This window comes from Puma concolor, chromosome A2 (assembly GCF_028749965.1).
Source record: "Puma concolor isolate L17-30 chromosome A2, mPumCon1.1.hap2, whole genome shotgun sequence".
NCBI lineage: Eukaryota > Metazoa > Chordata > Mammalia > Carnivora > Felidae > Puma > Puma concolor.
In genome coordinates this window covers 50,636,318-50,653,951 of record NC_141668.1, presented here as the reverse complement: position 1 = coordinate 50,653,951, position 17,634 = coordinate 50,636,318, and the positions used below count along the sequence as shown (strand labels likewise).

The window sequence follows — 17,634 nt, the reverse complement described above, 5'->3', positions numbered from 1 at the left end:
GTTTATTCATTTTTGAGAGACAGAGAGAGACAGGGCATGAGCGGGGAAGGGGCAGAGAGAGAGGGAGACACAGAATGTGAAGCAGACTCCAGGCTCTGAACTGACAGCACAGAGCCCGACGCGGGGCTCGAACTCACGAACCGTGAGATCATGACCTGAGCCGAAGTCGGACGCTCTACCGACTGAGCCACCCAGGCGCCCCCAACTTTTTTTATTTTAATGAACTCTGTGCCCAACGTGGGGCTTGAATTCATGACCCCAAGATCAAGAGTCGCATGCTCTACCGACTGAGCCAGCCAGGCACCCCTAGAATAGGTTAACATTTAAGGGCACAAATACATTGATTAAATACCATCAAACATGTCAAAGATTTTTATCATGTCAAGTTTTTATTTCCTTCATAACCCATCTAGGGTTCCTTCATAACCCTTCTACCACTAGCTAAGGCTTGAAGCAGGATCAGAACATTCTAAAGCATTTCTTCAGCTGATACAGCAGGTGTCCATCTTGCACCTTGAGGAGAGGGGTGAGCCGCTGAGCAAAGCAGAGACAAGAGGCAGACAGAAAGGAATCTGATTACACCTGTGCCCAAAATTCGACTGTGCCTCGGACCACTCGCCCAACTCTAGGTTACATCCAAAGCCAAATCCCCACTTTTTGCTTTTTAAAAAAGAAAAAGCACTTCTTCGAGGAAATGTCCAAAGATCGTTAGAACCAGCTGGTTGCTTTTTGATCCAGATATCTCTATTTTGGGACTTTCTCTCCCTGCAAATTTCCCACTGAAAGCACAGTCAACATTAGAAACCAACTAGCCAGTCTGTGCAATCTTTGTGGGGGGTGGGACGGGAGGGGGGGGCGGGGAAGACTTGTTTTCTTTGGCTGCCATTTTATCAGCTTCACCTGATACAGCAATATTGGGAGAAAGACAGGGGACACGTGTTCTCAAAACAGAAGCGTCAACACAAATAGGCTCTGAACTGCTGAACCATTAAACCTTCCGTTACACTGTTGTGCACGGCGGCAAGAAGTTTCAAGATTTTCACCTACATCTTTCCATCCCGTTCCAAATCTGGCCTTTGCTTTTTTAGTAGCAGAATGAAACTCATTTTTTCTTTTGCCCAACATTTTACAAATTTAAATACAGCTATGAAATAATAACACGGACACTTCAATATACCAGAACTTATTCGTTCATATTAACATTACCTTTCAAAGTAGTGCTCTTAGGAAATCACACTTGTTCAAAGGACACTGCCACCATTCAAAATGTTGTTTAGGCTGCCGGCACAAATCACTTATCAACAAACGTCTTCATTTTATTATGGCATGGTATTTTCCTCTCAGGCCCAAAGCTTTCTTAGCCTTTATCTTTCTCCTTTCATTCACTGAAGTTTCACATTCTCCTACCGTCCACTGCTCTTATCATCAACACTCAGAGGACCTCACAGAGCCAAGGTCTTAGGGGAACCTGAGATGTGAGGGAGAGAAGATGTGGGAACAGAGCATTCTCTCTTTCGGGCTGTTGCCTCAGTGTGAACCATCCACAGAACTTTTCCCACCCTGTGCTGGGGGCAGGGATGGGAGCTACAGACAAGAGGCTGAGGCAAGTCTTCACTCTTCACTAATCTGGGAGGAGTAGCTGCCCAGAATCGATCTTCTTTCCTTCCTCACACCCACTTATATATCTCAAGGAAGAGGGGGGGGAAAGGAAAATCCAATGACTAGTCTCTGTCCTAGAATCTTCTCGTTTCTATTTAGGGATCTGAGAGATCCTGTCTCTGTGACTTTCATTTCAGTCTATGCCATTTCTGTTTGGAGGTAAGCAAAGATTATCTACAATATTTTTATAGTTCCTGAGTGAAATGAAAGGACTCTTAACAGTTAATTATTCGTTCCTCATCAAAAACTGCTTCAGTACTTTATTAAAGTCCAAACACAATTTTAAAGAAACTCCCTTGTCATATTATTTAGTCTGGCCACCTGAGACGCACCTAATACCCTGCCACATCCAACTCAACCTGTTTCATTCTCCACAGCACTACGTGCACGGCTAGAGTAGGTATTCGACCTGTATGTGCTGCCCTAAGGTAGAAATCTCTAGAAACCTAAACTTGCTCTGTGCATAAGCATTACATTTCTTAGCATTTCCATCAAGTCTATCATCCAGAAGTGAGCTGTTTAATTTTATTTTTCCTCTCGCTGTTTTCTGTATCTCTCAGGAAATTTTTAGTATTCTCCCAATTCTGGGATTACACTCAGCCCTTAGTTACCACTCTACAACTTGTACAAGAGTTTCCTTCATATCTCAAAAAACAAAACTCCAAATTCATGTTACTAATACGTATTAGTAACGTGACGTCACGTGAGTTATTGATAAACTTTAACAAATCCAAATAAGACCTGACCAGTGGATGCTATCATCTAACAGGATATATTCTAGTCCAAATATTCTTGAAACGATAGCCTAAAAACAAAACACTAGAGGTCTGTCCTAACTCAGCTCTGTAATCCATTAGGGCACACAGTGTTTCTAGGTTGTCTCCTGGTTTATGGCCAATAACATATTTATTCATAAAGTGCTGCCATAAAATATTTATGAAGTACATTCACATATATTCTCTCCTTTAAGCCTCATACTCTAATGACATAGGTTGTCCACATTCCCATTTTACAGATGAGGAAATCAACGGAGGTGAACTAACTTGCCCCCACTAAGACAGCAGGGAAGTATCTAAGCTGGAATTCAAAGTAAGTTTCCTATCCCTAAGCCTATTTTTTCTTTATTGCGAAGTTATTTTTTTATTTTAAGTTTAGTCTCAGGTTAGCTAACATACAGTATTATCCTGGCTTCAGGAGTAGATTCCCATGATTCGTCACTTGCATACAACACCAGGGTTCATCCCAAGTGCCCTCCTCAATGCCCACCCCCCATTCCCCCTCCCCCCCCCAAACCCCACCCCCATCAACCCTCAGTTTGTTCTCTGTATTTATGAGTGTCTCATGTTTTGCCTCCCCCCCTGTTTTCATCTCATTTTTCCTTCCCTTCCTGTATGGTCATCTGTTAAGTTTCTCAAATTCCACATATAAGTGAAATCATATGATATCTATCTTTTTCTGACTCATTTAGCTTTGCATAATACCATCCAGTTCCATCCACGTTGTTGTAAATGACAAGATCTCATTCTTTTATTTTATTATTTTTTTTTTTAAATTTTTTTCAACATTTATTTATTTTTGCGACAGAGAGAGACAGAGCATGAACGGGGGAGGGGCAGAGAGAGAGGGAGACACAGAATCGGAAACAGGCTCCAGGCTCTGAGCCATCAGCCCAGAGCCTGACGCGGGGCTCGAACTCGCGGACGGCAAGATCGTGACCTGGCTGAAGTCGGACGCCTAACCGACTGCGCCACCCAGGCGCCCCTAGATCTCATTCTTTTAAATCAATGACACGTATTTCCATTGTGTACATATATGTATATACACCACATCTTCTTTATCCATTCATCAGTTGATGGACATTTGGGCTTTTTCCATAATTTGGCTATTGATGATAACACCTAAGCCTATTCTTGTCCTAAGACTAATTGTGCCCTCAATAACATAGGAAGCTATTTCCACCAAACTATCTGGTTTCACAGCACAGTCCATAATGCTACTGAAAGAAAACTAATACAGAGCCAAAGCAAGCCCCTTTGACCTAACCTGGGAAACGCTCCAAGTCACCTACCCAAGAATAGATCCCCCTCAATCTTTATTGCACACCTGGATGTTGGATCAAAGTTAACAACAACTCTCTCTCTCTCTCTCTCTCTATATATATATATATAAAACAACAAATACATAATACGTATAAAATTAACAGTGAAATAGGTTTACAATTCCATTGGGTATACTCTTAAGTTGTCACTTATTGAAACATACATTTATTTTTAATTTTTATTTATTTTTTTAATGTTTATTTTTTTTTTTTTTAATTTTTTTTTTTCAACGTTTATTTATTTTTGGGACAGAGAGAGACAGAGCATGAACGGGGGAGGGACAGAGAGAGAGGGAGACACAGAATCGGAAACAGGCTCCAGGCTCCGAGCCATCAGCCCAGAGCCTGACGCGGGGCTCGAACTCCCGGACCGCGAGATCGTGACCTGGCTGAAGTCGGACGCTTAACCGACTGCGCCACCCAGGCGCCCCAATGTTTATTTATTTTTGAGACAGAGTGCAAGTGGGGGAGGGGCAGAGAGAGCGGGAGACACAGAATCCCTAGCAGGCTCCAGGCTCTGAGCTGTCAGCACAGAGCCTGACGTGGGGCTCAAACCCACGAACCATGAGACCATAACCTGAGCCGAAGGTGGACGCCCAACCAAGCTATCCAGGCACCCCTATTTTTAAACATTAAAATCTACAACAAATATAAAGAAAACGCCTTACCTGTTCACCTGCATCTTGAAACTCTTTGCATGCATCAGGGAACACATCATAAATAATGAGTGGATAGCCATGTTTCATGAGATTTTTTGCCATTGGATTCCCCATGTTGCCCAGTCCAATGAATCCAACTGGAGTCTTAGATGCCATTGACCTAGAACACACTGATTTCAATAAATTACTTTCAATAGAGGCAGTGACATTTTTTTATTGTAAACATTCATTCAATATCAGAAAGTCAATTGTTGTTTTTATTTTGTTTTAATGTTTTTTTATTTTTTTAAGGTTTATTTATTTTTGAAAGAGAGAGAGGGGGGCAGAGTGAGAGCTGGAGATGGGCAGAGGGAGAGACACAGAACCAAAGCAGGCTCCAGGCTCTGAGCTGTTAGCACAGAGCCTGACACAGGGCTCGAACTCACGAACTGTGAGATCGTGACCTGAGCCAAAGTCAGATGCTTAACCGACTGAGCCAACCGCCCCTATATGTTTTCTATTTAAAAGAATTTTTTTGTTAAATGCTAGTTTTAAACTAATGATCTAATCACATTTAAAGACATCAACCATGGGGGCCGCCTGGGTGGCTCAGTCAGTTAAGTATCTGACTCTTGATCTCTGTTCAGGTCGTGATCTCATGGTTTGAGAGTTTGAGCCCCACAAGGGGCTCTGCACTGATAATGTGGAGCTTGCTTGGGATTCTCTCTCTCTCTCCTTCTCTCTCTGCCCCTCCCCTGCTTCCTCTCTCTCTCTCAAAATAAATAAGTAAACTTTAAAAAATAAAGACATCAACCATGTACGGACACACTTCTTATTTAGTTCTGCAGGAAACAACTACATAGTTTTAAGCACTCTCTCCTGCTTTCTACCTCTATAACATCCCTTTATCATTTTTAACAATAAATTTTAAAAGGTTATCATTTCTAAAATGTTAAGTACTTTAACTATTACATGAAGTATTCTAGATTCCCCATATCTATATTATCTCCGTTAAATGTGTATGAAACACTGAAGATATTCAATAAAACATCTATCTTGGACAAGGTCCAAGAATGGAAAAGTTTTTTACCTTCCTACACCCACATTGATGGAAACCACCCCCTCCAATGGTATTTTAAGAATCTTAGTAAAACGTTAAACCCAGGAGAATGTATTTCAACTAAGTCACCAGTTTATGAATTGGGTTCCAGGAAAGAAGACAGGGATGCTTCCATGGGCCTTAAATGGCAAGGGTAACAGTTTCAGTGACTGGGGTTAACAACTCCACGCACTTTCAGAGGAGTGGCATTTCCATTTATAGGGAAAAAAAAATTGTTTTTAGAGAGCTGCATGCAAGTTTTGTTTCATTTGATTTTTTTTTTTTTTTTTTTCACAAAAGGCCTTTTGAAATCATACTGGGGCACACAATTCAAAGTAATGCCTTTTGAAAGAGAGAGCAAAGGGACTTTGCATTGCCATGAAAATAACCTTAGACACTCTTTCTTCATTTCTAGATTTAGGACTCCACTCAACAAATATTTACTGCATGAAATACTATGATAGAGTTCAAAGATAGACAGAAGCGAGACACATACAGTCCTTGCCCTCGAAAAGCTCCCAGACTACTGAGAGAAGAAACAACTCCACTCGCCCTTTCCCTGGTCATTCCCAGCTTTATTTCTCCTGTCTCCCAAAGACTCCCATGATAAAACCGTGTAGCATACCAACTAATCACTGTCACCCTTTCAGTTCCAGGTCCTCTCAACTGATGAATCCCTGCTCTTCCTTCAATTTTTTAAAAAATTTTTTTTAATGTTTTTATTTATTTTTGAGATACAGAGAGACAGAGCATGAGCAGGGGAGGGGCAGAGAGAGAGAGAGAGGGAGACACAGAATCCAAAGCAGGCTCCAGGCTCCGAGCTGTCAGCACAGAGCCCCACGTGGGGCTTGAACTCACGGACTGTGAGATCATGACCTGAGCTGATGTCAGACGCTTAACCGACTGAGCCACCCAGGCGCCCCTCTTCCTTCAATTTAATCTAAATGCAATTAGCCTGACTGAAAGCAAATTATTTGAAGCCCTAAAGCTTAAGAAGTAGAGGTCTTCCGGGGCACCTAGCTGGGTCAGCTGGTGAAGAGTGTGACTCTGGATCTGGATCTTGTGAGTTCAAGCCCCACATTGTAGAGATTACTTAAAAATAAAATCTTAAAAAAGAAAAAGAAATAGAGGTCTTCTTGGGTTAGAAGCTTATTTAATTCCTACACTTGATGATTGACTCTAACATTTCTGTTAAATATGGGCATTATTCTTGTGCAGCATCACCTTAGCAGTGCTAAGTTTAACACAGTGGGTATAATACGAGTCCTGTGTCTGACTTTCTGGTCCACCAGGGGTTCAATGACAGAGAAATGACACCTAATTGAAATTTTATTTTGATATTAAATAGATGAGAAGTATACTTTGTATGAGAAATCTAACACTGATAACTAATAATGCTAATAACTATTGTGCCACACAATGGTATTAAGCTTAGAAAGGTGTAATTTAACTAAAAACATTAGAAATTAGGAAGACTGTGATTTGTAGACAGTCCATTTAACAGGCACCTCACTCTAGGTCAAACAATAAGTATGGCAGAACCACAATTCATTCACACACTCAACAAATATGAAGCAATTCTCCGATGTAACATGCCAGATGCCACAGGAGACACAATGACATACAGTCCTTGCTTTCAACAAGCTTAAAATCCAAAAGGAAATAAACTACGTACATGAACACTAATACAAGAAAGTCAAGGATGAAGTATAAAAAACAGTGCTGACATAATGGAGAATTCATCTGGTTGGCACTTAAAGAAGACAGCAGTTGACCTGAGTATTTTAGGATTTCAAATGGAAAGGAGAGTAGGAAGGAAGGGAACTCCATATAAAAAAGGAACATGAGTATATGCAAGGAAATAGGAAAGCCAAGAAAAAAAATTAGTAACAGTAAACATTAATATTCTTGGCAATTTGATTCCTTTCCAGATACTAAGCACTTTATAAATAGCACTGTCATCATATCTTATCATTATGCCTTTCAGTTGAAAGCCGTGACACTTAGTGAATTTAAATAAAATGCCCAAGACCTTACTAAACTGTAATGCCAAGACTCAAATCCAGTCAAATCTGACTCTAGGTTCTTCACTTTTAACCACTGTATGACACTGCCCTCCGTTCTTCCTAGAGGATGCACAAAGAAACAAAACAACAAAAATTAAGATTGGAACAAACAATGCAACCATAATGTGGAAGGCTGGGAAGCATGCTAAACAATCTGACTATATTTTGTAAGCAAGAAGTAGTGCCACAGGCAGCAATCTCTTTGACACTGTCGGCCTTAGCAACATTTTTCTAGACATGTCTCCTCAAGGGTAACAAAAGCAAAAATAAACTATTGGGACTAATACAAAGACTAACATAAATATAATAGTAATACTACTATAGGTCTGTCTTTGTCCATTTGAGCTGCTATAACAAATATACCATAGACTGAATGGCTTAAACAACTAACATTTACTTCTCACAGTTCTGGAAGCCAGAACATCCAAGATCAAGGTGGCAACAGATCCAGTGTCGGGAGAGAGCCCACTTCCTGGCTTGTATATGGCCATCTTCTTATATCCTCAAATGGTACAGAGCATAGAGTGAGAGGATGAGCTCTATTGTCTCTAAGGATACTAATCCCATTCGTTAGGTCTCCACCCTTAGAACCGAATTACTTCCCAAAGGTCCCAACTCCTAATACCATCACATGGGGGATTAGGATTTCAACATATAAGGGGGGGGGGGGGGCAAACATTCAGTTCATAAATAAGGTCAGAGTCAATAAAAGATGGTGGCCATAGAAAAGACAGAAATGAGAAATATTTCAAGATGTTTCCAAGAAGTAAAAGGACATAGCAGTAGATTGGATTATGGACTAAAATAAGGAAAAGATCAAAGGTGACAGCAAGAAAATAATGCTATCAATAACCTAAGTGGAGAAATCGAAAAAGGACCATCTCCATTTTAATTAAAGTAACTGTGAACTGTCAATGAGCTGAAAGATGTCCCACAGACTTAGAAATATGATAACTAATTATAATCATCTCAGAGATAGAATGAGAAAGAGACATATTTGGTAACAATCTGCTTTAAGGTGAGAACTGAAATCATGGCAGTTGATAAAATTGCCAAATGAGAGTAGAGTTAAAGAGACTGAAGAACAGGGGAGCCTGCATGGCTCAGCTGGTTAAGCGTGTGACTCTTGGTTTCAGCTCAGGTCATGAACTCATGGTCATGAGATCGAGCCCCATGTCAAGGCTCTGAGCTCACAGTGTGGAGCCTGCCTGGGATGTGTGTATATATATATATATATATATATATATATATATATATATATATATGTGTGTGTGTGTGTGTATATGTGTGTATGTGTGTGTGTGTGTGTGTATATACATATATATACATATATATATGTATATATAAGAATGTCAACATTTAGAAGTCAAAAAGAAGCCAACCCTGAACTGATGAAGATATTAAAATTAGAGAACAAGACTATTAAAAGTTGTAAGAACTGTAGTTCATATATTCTAAAAGTAGAGATAGGAAGATACAAAAAGACCCAAAATTGAATTTTGCAAGATGAAAATGACCATGTGTAAGATGAAAATTATTGGGGCGCCTGGGTGGCTCAGTCAATTAAGCGTCCAACTTCAGCTCAGGTCATGATCTCACGGTTCAGGATTTCAAGCTCCACAACGGGCTCTGTGCTGACAGCTCAGAGCCTGGAGCCTGCTTCAGATTCTGTGTCTCCCTCTCTGTCTGCCCCTCCCCGACTCGCACTCTATTCCTCTCTCTCAAAAATAAATATTTAAATTTTTTTTTTTAATTTTTAAATGTCCAAATTTTATGAGAACTATAAATCTTCACCACAAAATTCAACAGGTTCAATGAACCCCAACAGAAGAAACTTAAACACGACTATACCAAGATACATCATAATCTAAATGTTCAAAAGCAGCCGGAGGAAAAGATATTATATACAGAGGAACAAAGATAAGGCAGATTTCTTGTCAGAAACAAAGCAAGTGAGAACACAGTACAGCATCATCTTTAAAGTACTGAAACAACTGTCAAGGTAGGAATCTATCCAGTGAAAATACATAACTACAAGTATTTGTGTATGTAAAGGGACAGGAGGAAATCTGGAAGAGTGTTGACTATGTTCACTATCTTGATTGAGGTGATGATTTCACAGGTAAATACATATGTCAAAACTCATCAAATTGTGTACTTTAAATATGTACAGTTTATTATAAGTCAACTATATTACAATAAAGCTGTTTTTTTAAGTTTATCTTTATTTATTTTGAGACTGAGAAAGCATGAGAAGGAGAGGGGCAGAAAGAGAGGGAGGAGAGAATCCAAAGCACACTCCACGCTCAGCACAGAGCCTGCCACAGCTTGATCCCACGACCATGAGATCATGACCAGTGCCAATATCAAGAGGCAGACACTTAACTGACCGAGCCACCCAAGTGCCCTGCAATAAAGCTGTTTTTAAAAAATCAACATGTTTACAGAACAAACAAGACAATTCTCAAATAAAAGATATTAAAGTGATACATCAACCAAATGCAATGGGTGAAGTTTGAACGGATCATGCTTTGGAAAAAAAGAAAAGAAAAAGCTATAAAAGATACTCTTCTTAAGAAAATTATGGAATTTTAAATACGAACTGGATATAAAAGCATGTCATGGAAATGCTAATTATCTTCAGTGATGGTTTCGTTATGGAGAAGACCGTCCTTATCCTACGGAGATTCACCCTGCGTTATTTAGGTTGAAGTGTCATGATATCTGCATTTTACTTTTAAATGATGCAGGCAGGACACGAATATATTTGGAAAAAAATAAAGCAAATATGGCAAAATGGTAGCAACTGTTGACTCTAAGCAAAGAGTACATAGATATACATGTATTATTCTTTGAATACTTTTGCTTGAAACTTTTCATAATAAAACAAAGGGGAAAAAAACTTAGCATATCTATATGGAAAAAATACCACAAACATGACAAAATAGAAATAACTAGGAAAAACACTTGCAACACAAAATAGACATAGCATTACTTTAGTTTATATGCAAACAGCTCTTTAAAATCTAGAAGAAAATTATGAATAATCCATTTTTAAAGTAGACAAAAATCACAAAATAACAACAGAAAATATGTAGATGACAAAATTTTAAAAGTACACTCAATTCTGTCATAATTGGAATACTATAAAACAAAGCAATGTAATACTGTTTTTCACTTATCAGATGAACAAATTTCTTTCTCTGTAAGACTACTAGCAAGGAAGGACTGAAGAAAACATGCACACACACTGCAGAATTACATATGAGGTTAGCTTGCTGGATGGCAATTTGAGAAAAATGATCTACAACTGAATTTTACTATGAAATTTAAATTTAAAATGCATGTACTCTGTCGGGCTCTGTGCTGACAGCTCAGAGCCTGGAGCCTGCTTCGGATTGTGTCTCCCTCTCTCTCTGCCCCTCCCCTGCTCACGCTCTGTCTCTCTCTCTCTCTCTCTCTAAAATAAACATTAAAAAAAATTTTTAAAAAAGAAAAAAAAAACAAAATGCATGTACACTGAGGCAGTAATTCCATGTCTAGGAATTTATGCTATACTGAGGGCTCAGCACAGTTTTTCTTAAAGGGTCAGGTAAAAATTCAGCTTTCTGGGCCAAGAGGCCTATGTCACAGCTATTCAACTCATCCACTCTAGTTTTAAAGCAGCCAGAGACAAGCTATAAACAAATGATTGTGCTTGTATTCCAATACAATTTTATTTACGAAAACAGGGGCCCAGCTATAGGCCATAATTTGCTGACTCATACTACATATAAACTCTGAACACAAAAATGTATTTTATCATAGTATTATTTGTAACAGCAGAAAAACTGTAAACTAAAAACACATTAACAGGACACTTAATTCATAAAAACTAAATATACATTAAGAGGACGCTTGATAATCCACAGAAAATCGATACAATGACAGATTATACAGATGTTCAAAAGAATGTGTTATCTAAAAGTATAATGAAAAATTCTCCAGGATAGGTCATTTAGCCAAAAAAAGATAAAGAGCATTATACATAATAACATGCCATGTACAAGGAAAGAAAAGAATACATATGCATTAACTTTTACTAAATTTCTGTAAGAGTATGTAAGAGACAGTAGTTACATCTAGAGAGGTAGAATGATGGGTCAGAGTTAGAGAGAAGACTATTTTTTACAATCTTTTGACTTTTTACCATGTGCATATAACTTTTGTAACTACTTTTATAATAAAGTAAAATAGATGAATTGGCATATAATGAGTGTTTAATAATGTTATACTAGTGAATGACTAGAGAGAGGTTTCATCAAATGGGCATATGGGGACAAAAGTCAGTTCTGAAGCAATTACAACATAAAGATTGTGATAAAGTAGATCCAGCAAAGATAATGTGTTACAGCAACCATTGAACATTGCAGGTTGACTCTCTAATATCCCTTCCTCCCAGACCCAGGGTCAAGTTCCAAATAACCTAAGCCAATCATGGGACATGTAGGTGGCTCAGTCGGGTAAGAATCCCAACTTCAACTCAGGTCATGATCTTGTGGTGTGTGAGTTCAAGCCCTGCATCAGGCTCGCACTGACGGTATGGAGCCTGCTTTGGGTTCTCTCTCTCTCTCTCTCTCTCTCTCTCAAAATAAATAAATAAGCTTAAAAAAAAATAACTAAACCAATCATTGTGATGCCATCTCTCTACATCTGACTGGTTCCACAGACTGACAGCCCTGAATAAAATATTTGGAAATGCTGTGAGTAATCTGAATATGGAAGAGAGAATGAACTAGAAATTAATAAAAGGATTGTATCTAATCAGCAAATTTCTGTGACTATCAGTAACACTACTTAAGTGGCAGCCAAGAAGAACACAGACCACAGACAACAGAAGTTACCCAGAATAAGAGCAGGAGGTGGAGAAAAAATAATACCCAGAATGCTGTTAAAGGCATTGCTGAAATCCCTGATTATAAATAAGTCTGAAGTCTCAGCTGGATAGAGACAAACCTAGAGAGGACTTAACGAAACGAGGGAGCAGAAAAGTGTCTATGTATTTGGGGGAAGAAAAGCGGGTCACAGGACCAAGTGTAAGGATGATGATATACAGCATGTTGGTTAACAGAATGGTGGGGCGGGGGGGATATTAACCAGAAGACTAGTTCAACTTTTGAAATATTGACAGTATAGAATTTCTAGCAATGATATTTTGGATGAGCTGAAGTAGAGTGTTGATTTAAGTTGTTCAAGTTGAGGCCCAGCTATGGCCTCAGTTGTTCTCTTCATTTCACCTTTGCTTGGAGCAAAGACAGAAAAGGAGAGTATAATTATATGATTTAATGTCAAAAGAGAAGAGAGCATTTACTGATCCTATTTAAGAACTCTGAATTTAGAAGACCTAGGTTCCTATCTAGGCAAGGTCACTTCTTAGATGTGTGCCCTTGAACCGACAAGTTACTTAACTTCTCTAACCATTAAGTTTTATCAACAAGAGTAACTAGTTCAGGTTACCTGAAGATACTTAAGGACTGCTTGAGATAATACATGTAAAGCGTCAAATGGTGACTGGCACATGAGAGTCAATAAGTATTTGTTACTTTCACTATCCAGTAGTCAAGCAGCAGCACTGGGGTACAAGTCCTAGGCCAAATTCCCATTTTGCCTAGCAAGTAAGGAGAGCCAGAGTGTTAGAAAAACGGATAGGGAGTATTTTAGGGGATGCTCTCTATCTAAAGAAAGAAGCTCTTAGTTAAGATGAAGCATCAGGAGTGTTCAGACAATATTTATATATGCTTCCGGGGTGCTTGGATAGCTCAGTTGGTTAAGCACCTGATTCTTAATTTCAACTCAGGTCACGATCTCACGGTTCATGGGATCAAGCCCTGTATCGGGCTCTGCGCTGACAACACAGAGCCTGTTTCGGATTCTCTCTCTCCCTCACTTTCTGATCCATGCCCGCTCACACATGTGTGTGTGTGTATGTGTGTGTGCGCTCTCTCTCAAAAGAAATAAACATTTTTTTTTTAAAAAGAATATGCTCCCAAAAAGGTAGAAATTCAAATAAGTATAATAGAATTATTACCCTAAAAGCTTTCAAACTTAAATAATATATCTTCCTTTAAATAAGCCACACACATCAATGTGTAGAAACAGCAGAATTAGACCAAAGCTATAATCGGGCTGGCAGAAAATCAGTCAACACGATACACAGGTGTCATTGGTTGAATGATAAAGAAACCAGCTACAAAATTTTGCAACATTAATTTCTAAATCCACAGATATAAATTTATAAGTTATGTTCTTTTTCTCCAGTGAGACAGGGGCAAAGCTATCCATGTCTTGGTAATATTCAGTACTACCAAAAACCAGGCTACTCTAAATTTCAAAATGCAAAAATTGAAGAAAACTGGAAAATATGAAAAGTATCATGGTAAGGGGAAGAGCTTACCTCACTACACAAAAATAACCACTATTAGCATTTCGCACAGCCCTTCCAGTCTTTTAAGTGCAATTCCTCATTGTATTGTGAGATTATAAGGTACACACGACTTTGTATCCTACTCTATCACATGATATTATGTCTGAACTATTTTATTTGCTTTAATACTATTACCAAACTAAGGGTGGTGACTTACTCTACAAAGACCTTTATCATTTCAGTCAAGACATTTTAGAAATACATATCCTCCCTACGTAATCTCACCAGCCTAAGGTCAACTTTCGGTCCAAGGACAACACGGAGCTTTTCAGAGTGTCATGTACAACCCTAGAGGTTTAAGGGAAAAACGCCACATATTTCATTTATAGTATGTGTTCCTTTGAAAATAGAGAATATTTTGAAATTGAAAACCGAAAATAGATTTCATACATACAAAAAAGAGCCAGTAATTTTAAAAACTTATTCCCATTTCTGCACATGATGCTGGTTAATTTTCCCATTCCACCTTTGGTTAGGTGGTCATTTTAAGATGACCTGATACAAATTATTTTTCCATGTACATGCTGATGAGTCACAATAAATACAAAGGACCTATAATTGGGAGGGTTTTTTTAAATTTAACATTTATTTATTATTGAGAGACAGAGAGAGACAGACCATGAGCAGGGGAGGGGCAGAGAGAGGGAGACACAGAATCCGAAGCAGGCTCCAGGCTCTGAGCCGTCAGCACAGAGCCCAACGTGGGGCTCGAACTAACAAACCGCGCGATCATGACCTGAGCACAAGTCAGACGCTTAACTGAGCCACCCAGGTGCCCCCCAAAACAAAACTTTTTAATAAATGGTGATAAAATAGTAATATATGTACAGCTTAATATTTCTTTCATTTTTCCTTTTTGATGCTTTAAACATTTTAAAATTAAGATATGCTATTAATCGGGAACATTTAGGTCTTTTTTTTTTCTTTTTTTTTAGTAAATAAATTGTATGGATCTTTCCAATGGTATCATCCATGATATAACCATCCTAAACATAATATGGAAACAAGTATCCCACATAATTCAGAATACTAAGTAATGTTACTATTTGAACATGTTCTTTTTCTTTATGTCCCTAGACTCTAAATTTGCACGTAAAACTTTAAAAAAAAATTTTTAAGACTTCAATTTCAAAAAAAAAATTAACATAAAAGTAAATTTAGTAAAGTTAACAGAAACATTTAAAACAATTCCACTGAGTAAAAACAATTGTTGAAGTTTTAAGTAATCACCAAAAAAGGAAATATTTAAAATTTATCATCAATCTATATTCATACACCTTTGGGTCAAAGAACCTAAAGAACAAGATTATATGCCTAGCCAGCATTGTGAAGTAGACCCATCGAGTTTAGAGGCAAGTGTGACAGTTTTAGGCCTCCGGCCCTTTTGAAAGAACTTTCATAACTCTAAAGGGTACATCAAAGGTTCATTAAAATATCATTAGAACACCTTGTAAAACCACTAAACAGCACATATGTCTTCCCTGGCTAATCAAAACTGAAAGAATAGCACATTCATGTGAAAACTGGTGCTACATTTAGTACTGTGGAGAAGTGACTAATATATATACTTTTTAAGTATCTCCAAAGTGGGAGGCATTTTTTTTTGGTAGCTCAATACATACATGTTAGCTCAAACAGCGGTTCCACTCAAGTTTAGCAGATTCTGTGAGTTTGTATCTTGTTACCGTGATTCTGTATCAGACATCTGTTCTCTTGAATCACATGGAGCCTGCCTGTCTTAAGCCAGATAGGAAATTCACTGTTCTTAGGTTTTACCCAGCGGGAGGAAGGGGAGCTATTAAGAACTAAGTTCCCAGCCTGCTACAGTTTTAAGTGATCAGAAAAAATTAATACCAAGGCTTTAAAAAAAAAAAAAAAATCCTGGGTATGAAACTGCTCAACAATGCATTGTTAAAACTCTCAAACTCTTACTGAAAGCATGAATTGAAAGAACTATTACTGCCACTATTTATTACAATGGCAGTATCCCCACAAATCAACCAATTTTTCAATTAGTAGAACTGTGTAGTAGAAATGCAAGAATGAGGAAGAATCAAGAAGAATCAAGAACTACTTTCCAAATCCTGCTGCGATGCCCTAATTCATTCCAGCTCTTCACCAGAAAACTGACAAAGATTAGATCTCTGAGGATCTAAAACCTGCCTCTTCCTAAGCCGATGATTAGCTGTCATAACTTAAAATGGTATGAGGGGGAAGGAACAGAACAGCTTCAGGACAAAATTTTGAGGACGCTGAAAGTGTCTTGGTTAGTAGTTTGACAGAAGTGAAAGAAACGGCGGCAGGGGCGGCCCGCCTTGCTAATCAAAAGTGACTTAAAACTTTACTGGACTTGTCACCTGGTTTGTATACACAACCACTTGTGTAAGACCATCCTACGCGCTTAAGGTGGTTAAACAAAAATCAAGCCCCGATGCCAAAGGTTCGCCTGCCGGGGTGCACCCTGGGGGGGGGGGGGGCGGGGAGTTGAAAGGTCAACGGGAGCTGTAAGCCCAGGAGTCGCAGGGGTAGATGGCCGGTCGCCCTTGGGGTTGGGCCCTCCAATTGTCCTCGGATTCCTAACTCCAAAAAGCACGCCCCGGAGCCAAATTCTCCTCCCTTACCCCCACCTCTTCCCACTCCTTAAGTCTCGAAAAAAAGACGCTGAACGCCATTCATGCGGATCCCGGGCGGGGGTAGTGGGGACGAAGCACTAGCTGTGCGAGAGGTAGCCGCAGAAGAGGCCAGGCCTTGGGACCAACCAAAATTGGGGGTTTTAAGCCCGGATCCAACCGCAGCGCCTCCCGTGAAAACACCTCTTCTGCCGTCAGGGAGCGAGAAGCGGGCAGCCAGAGGAGGGACTGGGGGAGAAGGCGCGAGGTCCTTACCCACTGCAGGGCTGGCCACTGCCGGACGCTGCCGGCGGCTCCAAAACCGGAGGCCGGAGGCGGCTCCACGGAGCCGTAAGGAGGCTGCCATGCTGCCCGGCCCCCCGCCTCCCCGCGGTGACCTCCGCGGCTCCCGGCTCGCCCACTGATTGCGAGTGTGCGCGGCGGAGCGGGCGGGATCCGCCGCGGCGTGGGGCCGCGCGCGCACGCGCTCTGCAGTTCGGGGTCGGCACCCACCCGCGAGGGGAGGAGCGCGACGCCGAGAGGCGCGGCCCGGCGAGCCAGGGGTCGTCAATCCGCTTAGGAACAGGGGGCCAGGCCAATCAGATTCTCAGGTCCCCTCTCTTCGCTAACCACCAATAGGAAGGCTTTTCGAGCCCCACCCACATCAAGGGCCTGGCCCCGCCCCCTAGCTCCTCCTTCCTCTACAGACAGCGGGCGCGAGTCTCCTTGTTTATCAAAACGCAGCGGGTGTGTGAGAGGCGGTGACTGCCGCTCACTGCAGCCTCCAACGAGCTCTTGACCTCGCAGAACCGCCCCTCGGAGGGTGTAACGGCGTGAGTTGCTTCCACTGAGACGGAGACGAAATTTTAGTTCGCAGCTGCTGCAATTTTTAGGCAAGAGCAGAAATTCCTAGCTTTTCTTAAAGTATAGGGACCCATGTTTAACTTCAGTAATTTGCGGATCTCCTGATGTTAGTATTTGTATTTTGAGCATCTGTTCGTT

At 40.1% G+C, this 17,634-nt stretch overlaps 1 protein-coding gene across 2 annotated transcripts in view; it reads right to left on the bottom strand.

Moving 5' to 3' along the window:
• Nucleotides 1-17,152, bottom strand: part of HIBADH (3-hydroxyisobutyrate dehydrogenase) — a 112,592-nt gene extending 95,440 nt beyond the window's left edge. The window contains exons 1-2 of one of the 2 annotated variants that reach the window (XM_086693759.1): nucleotides 16,909-17,152; nucleotides 4,426-4,586 (exon numbers count right to left, since the gene is read on the bottom strand). In XM_086693759.1, coding sequence (XP_086549885.1) covers nucleotides 4,426-4,586; nucleotides 16,909-16,999 — 252 coding nt within the window. In that variant the 5' untranslated portion in view covers nucleotides 17,000-17,152. Of the gene's footprint in view, nucleotides 1-1,206; nucleotides 1,353-4,425; nucleotides 4,587-16,908 lie in introns of those variants that run through there. The other variant, XM_086693747.1, reaches the window with a different exon arrangement.
• Between the last annotated feature and the right edge of the window lie 482 nt (nucleotides 17,153-17,634).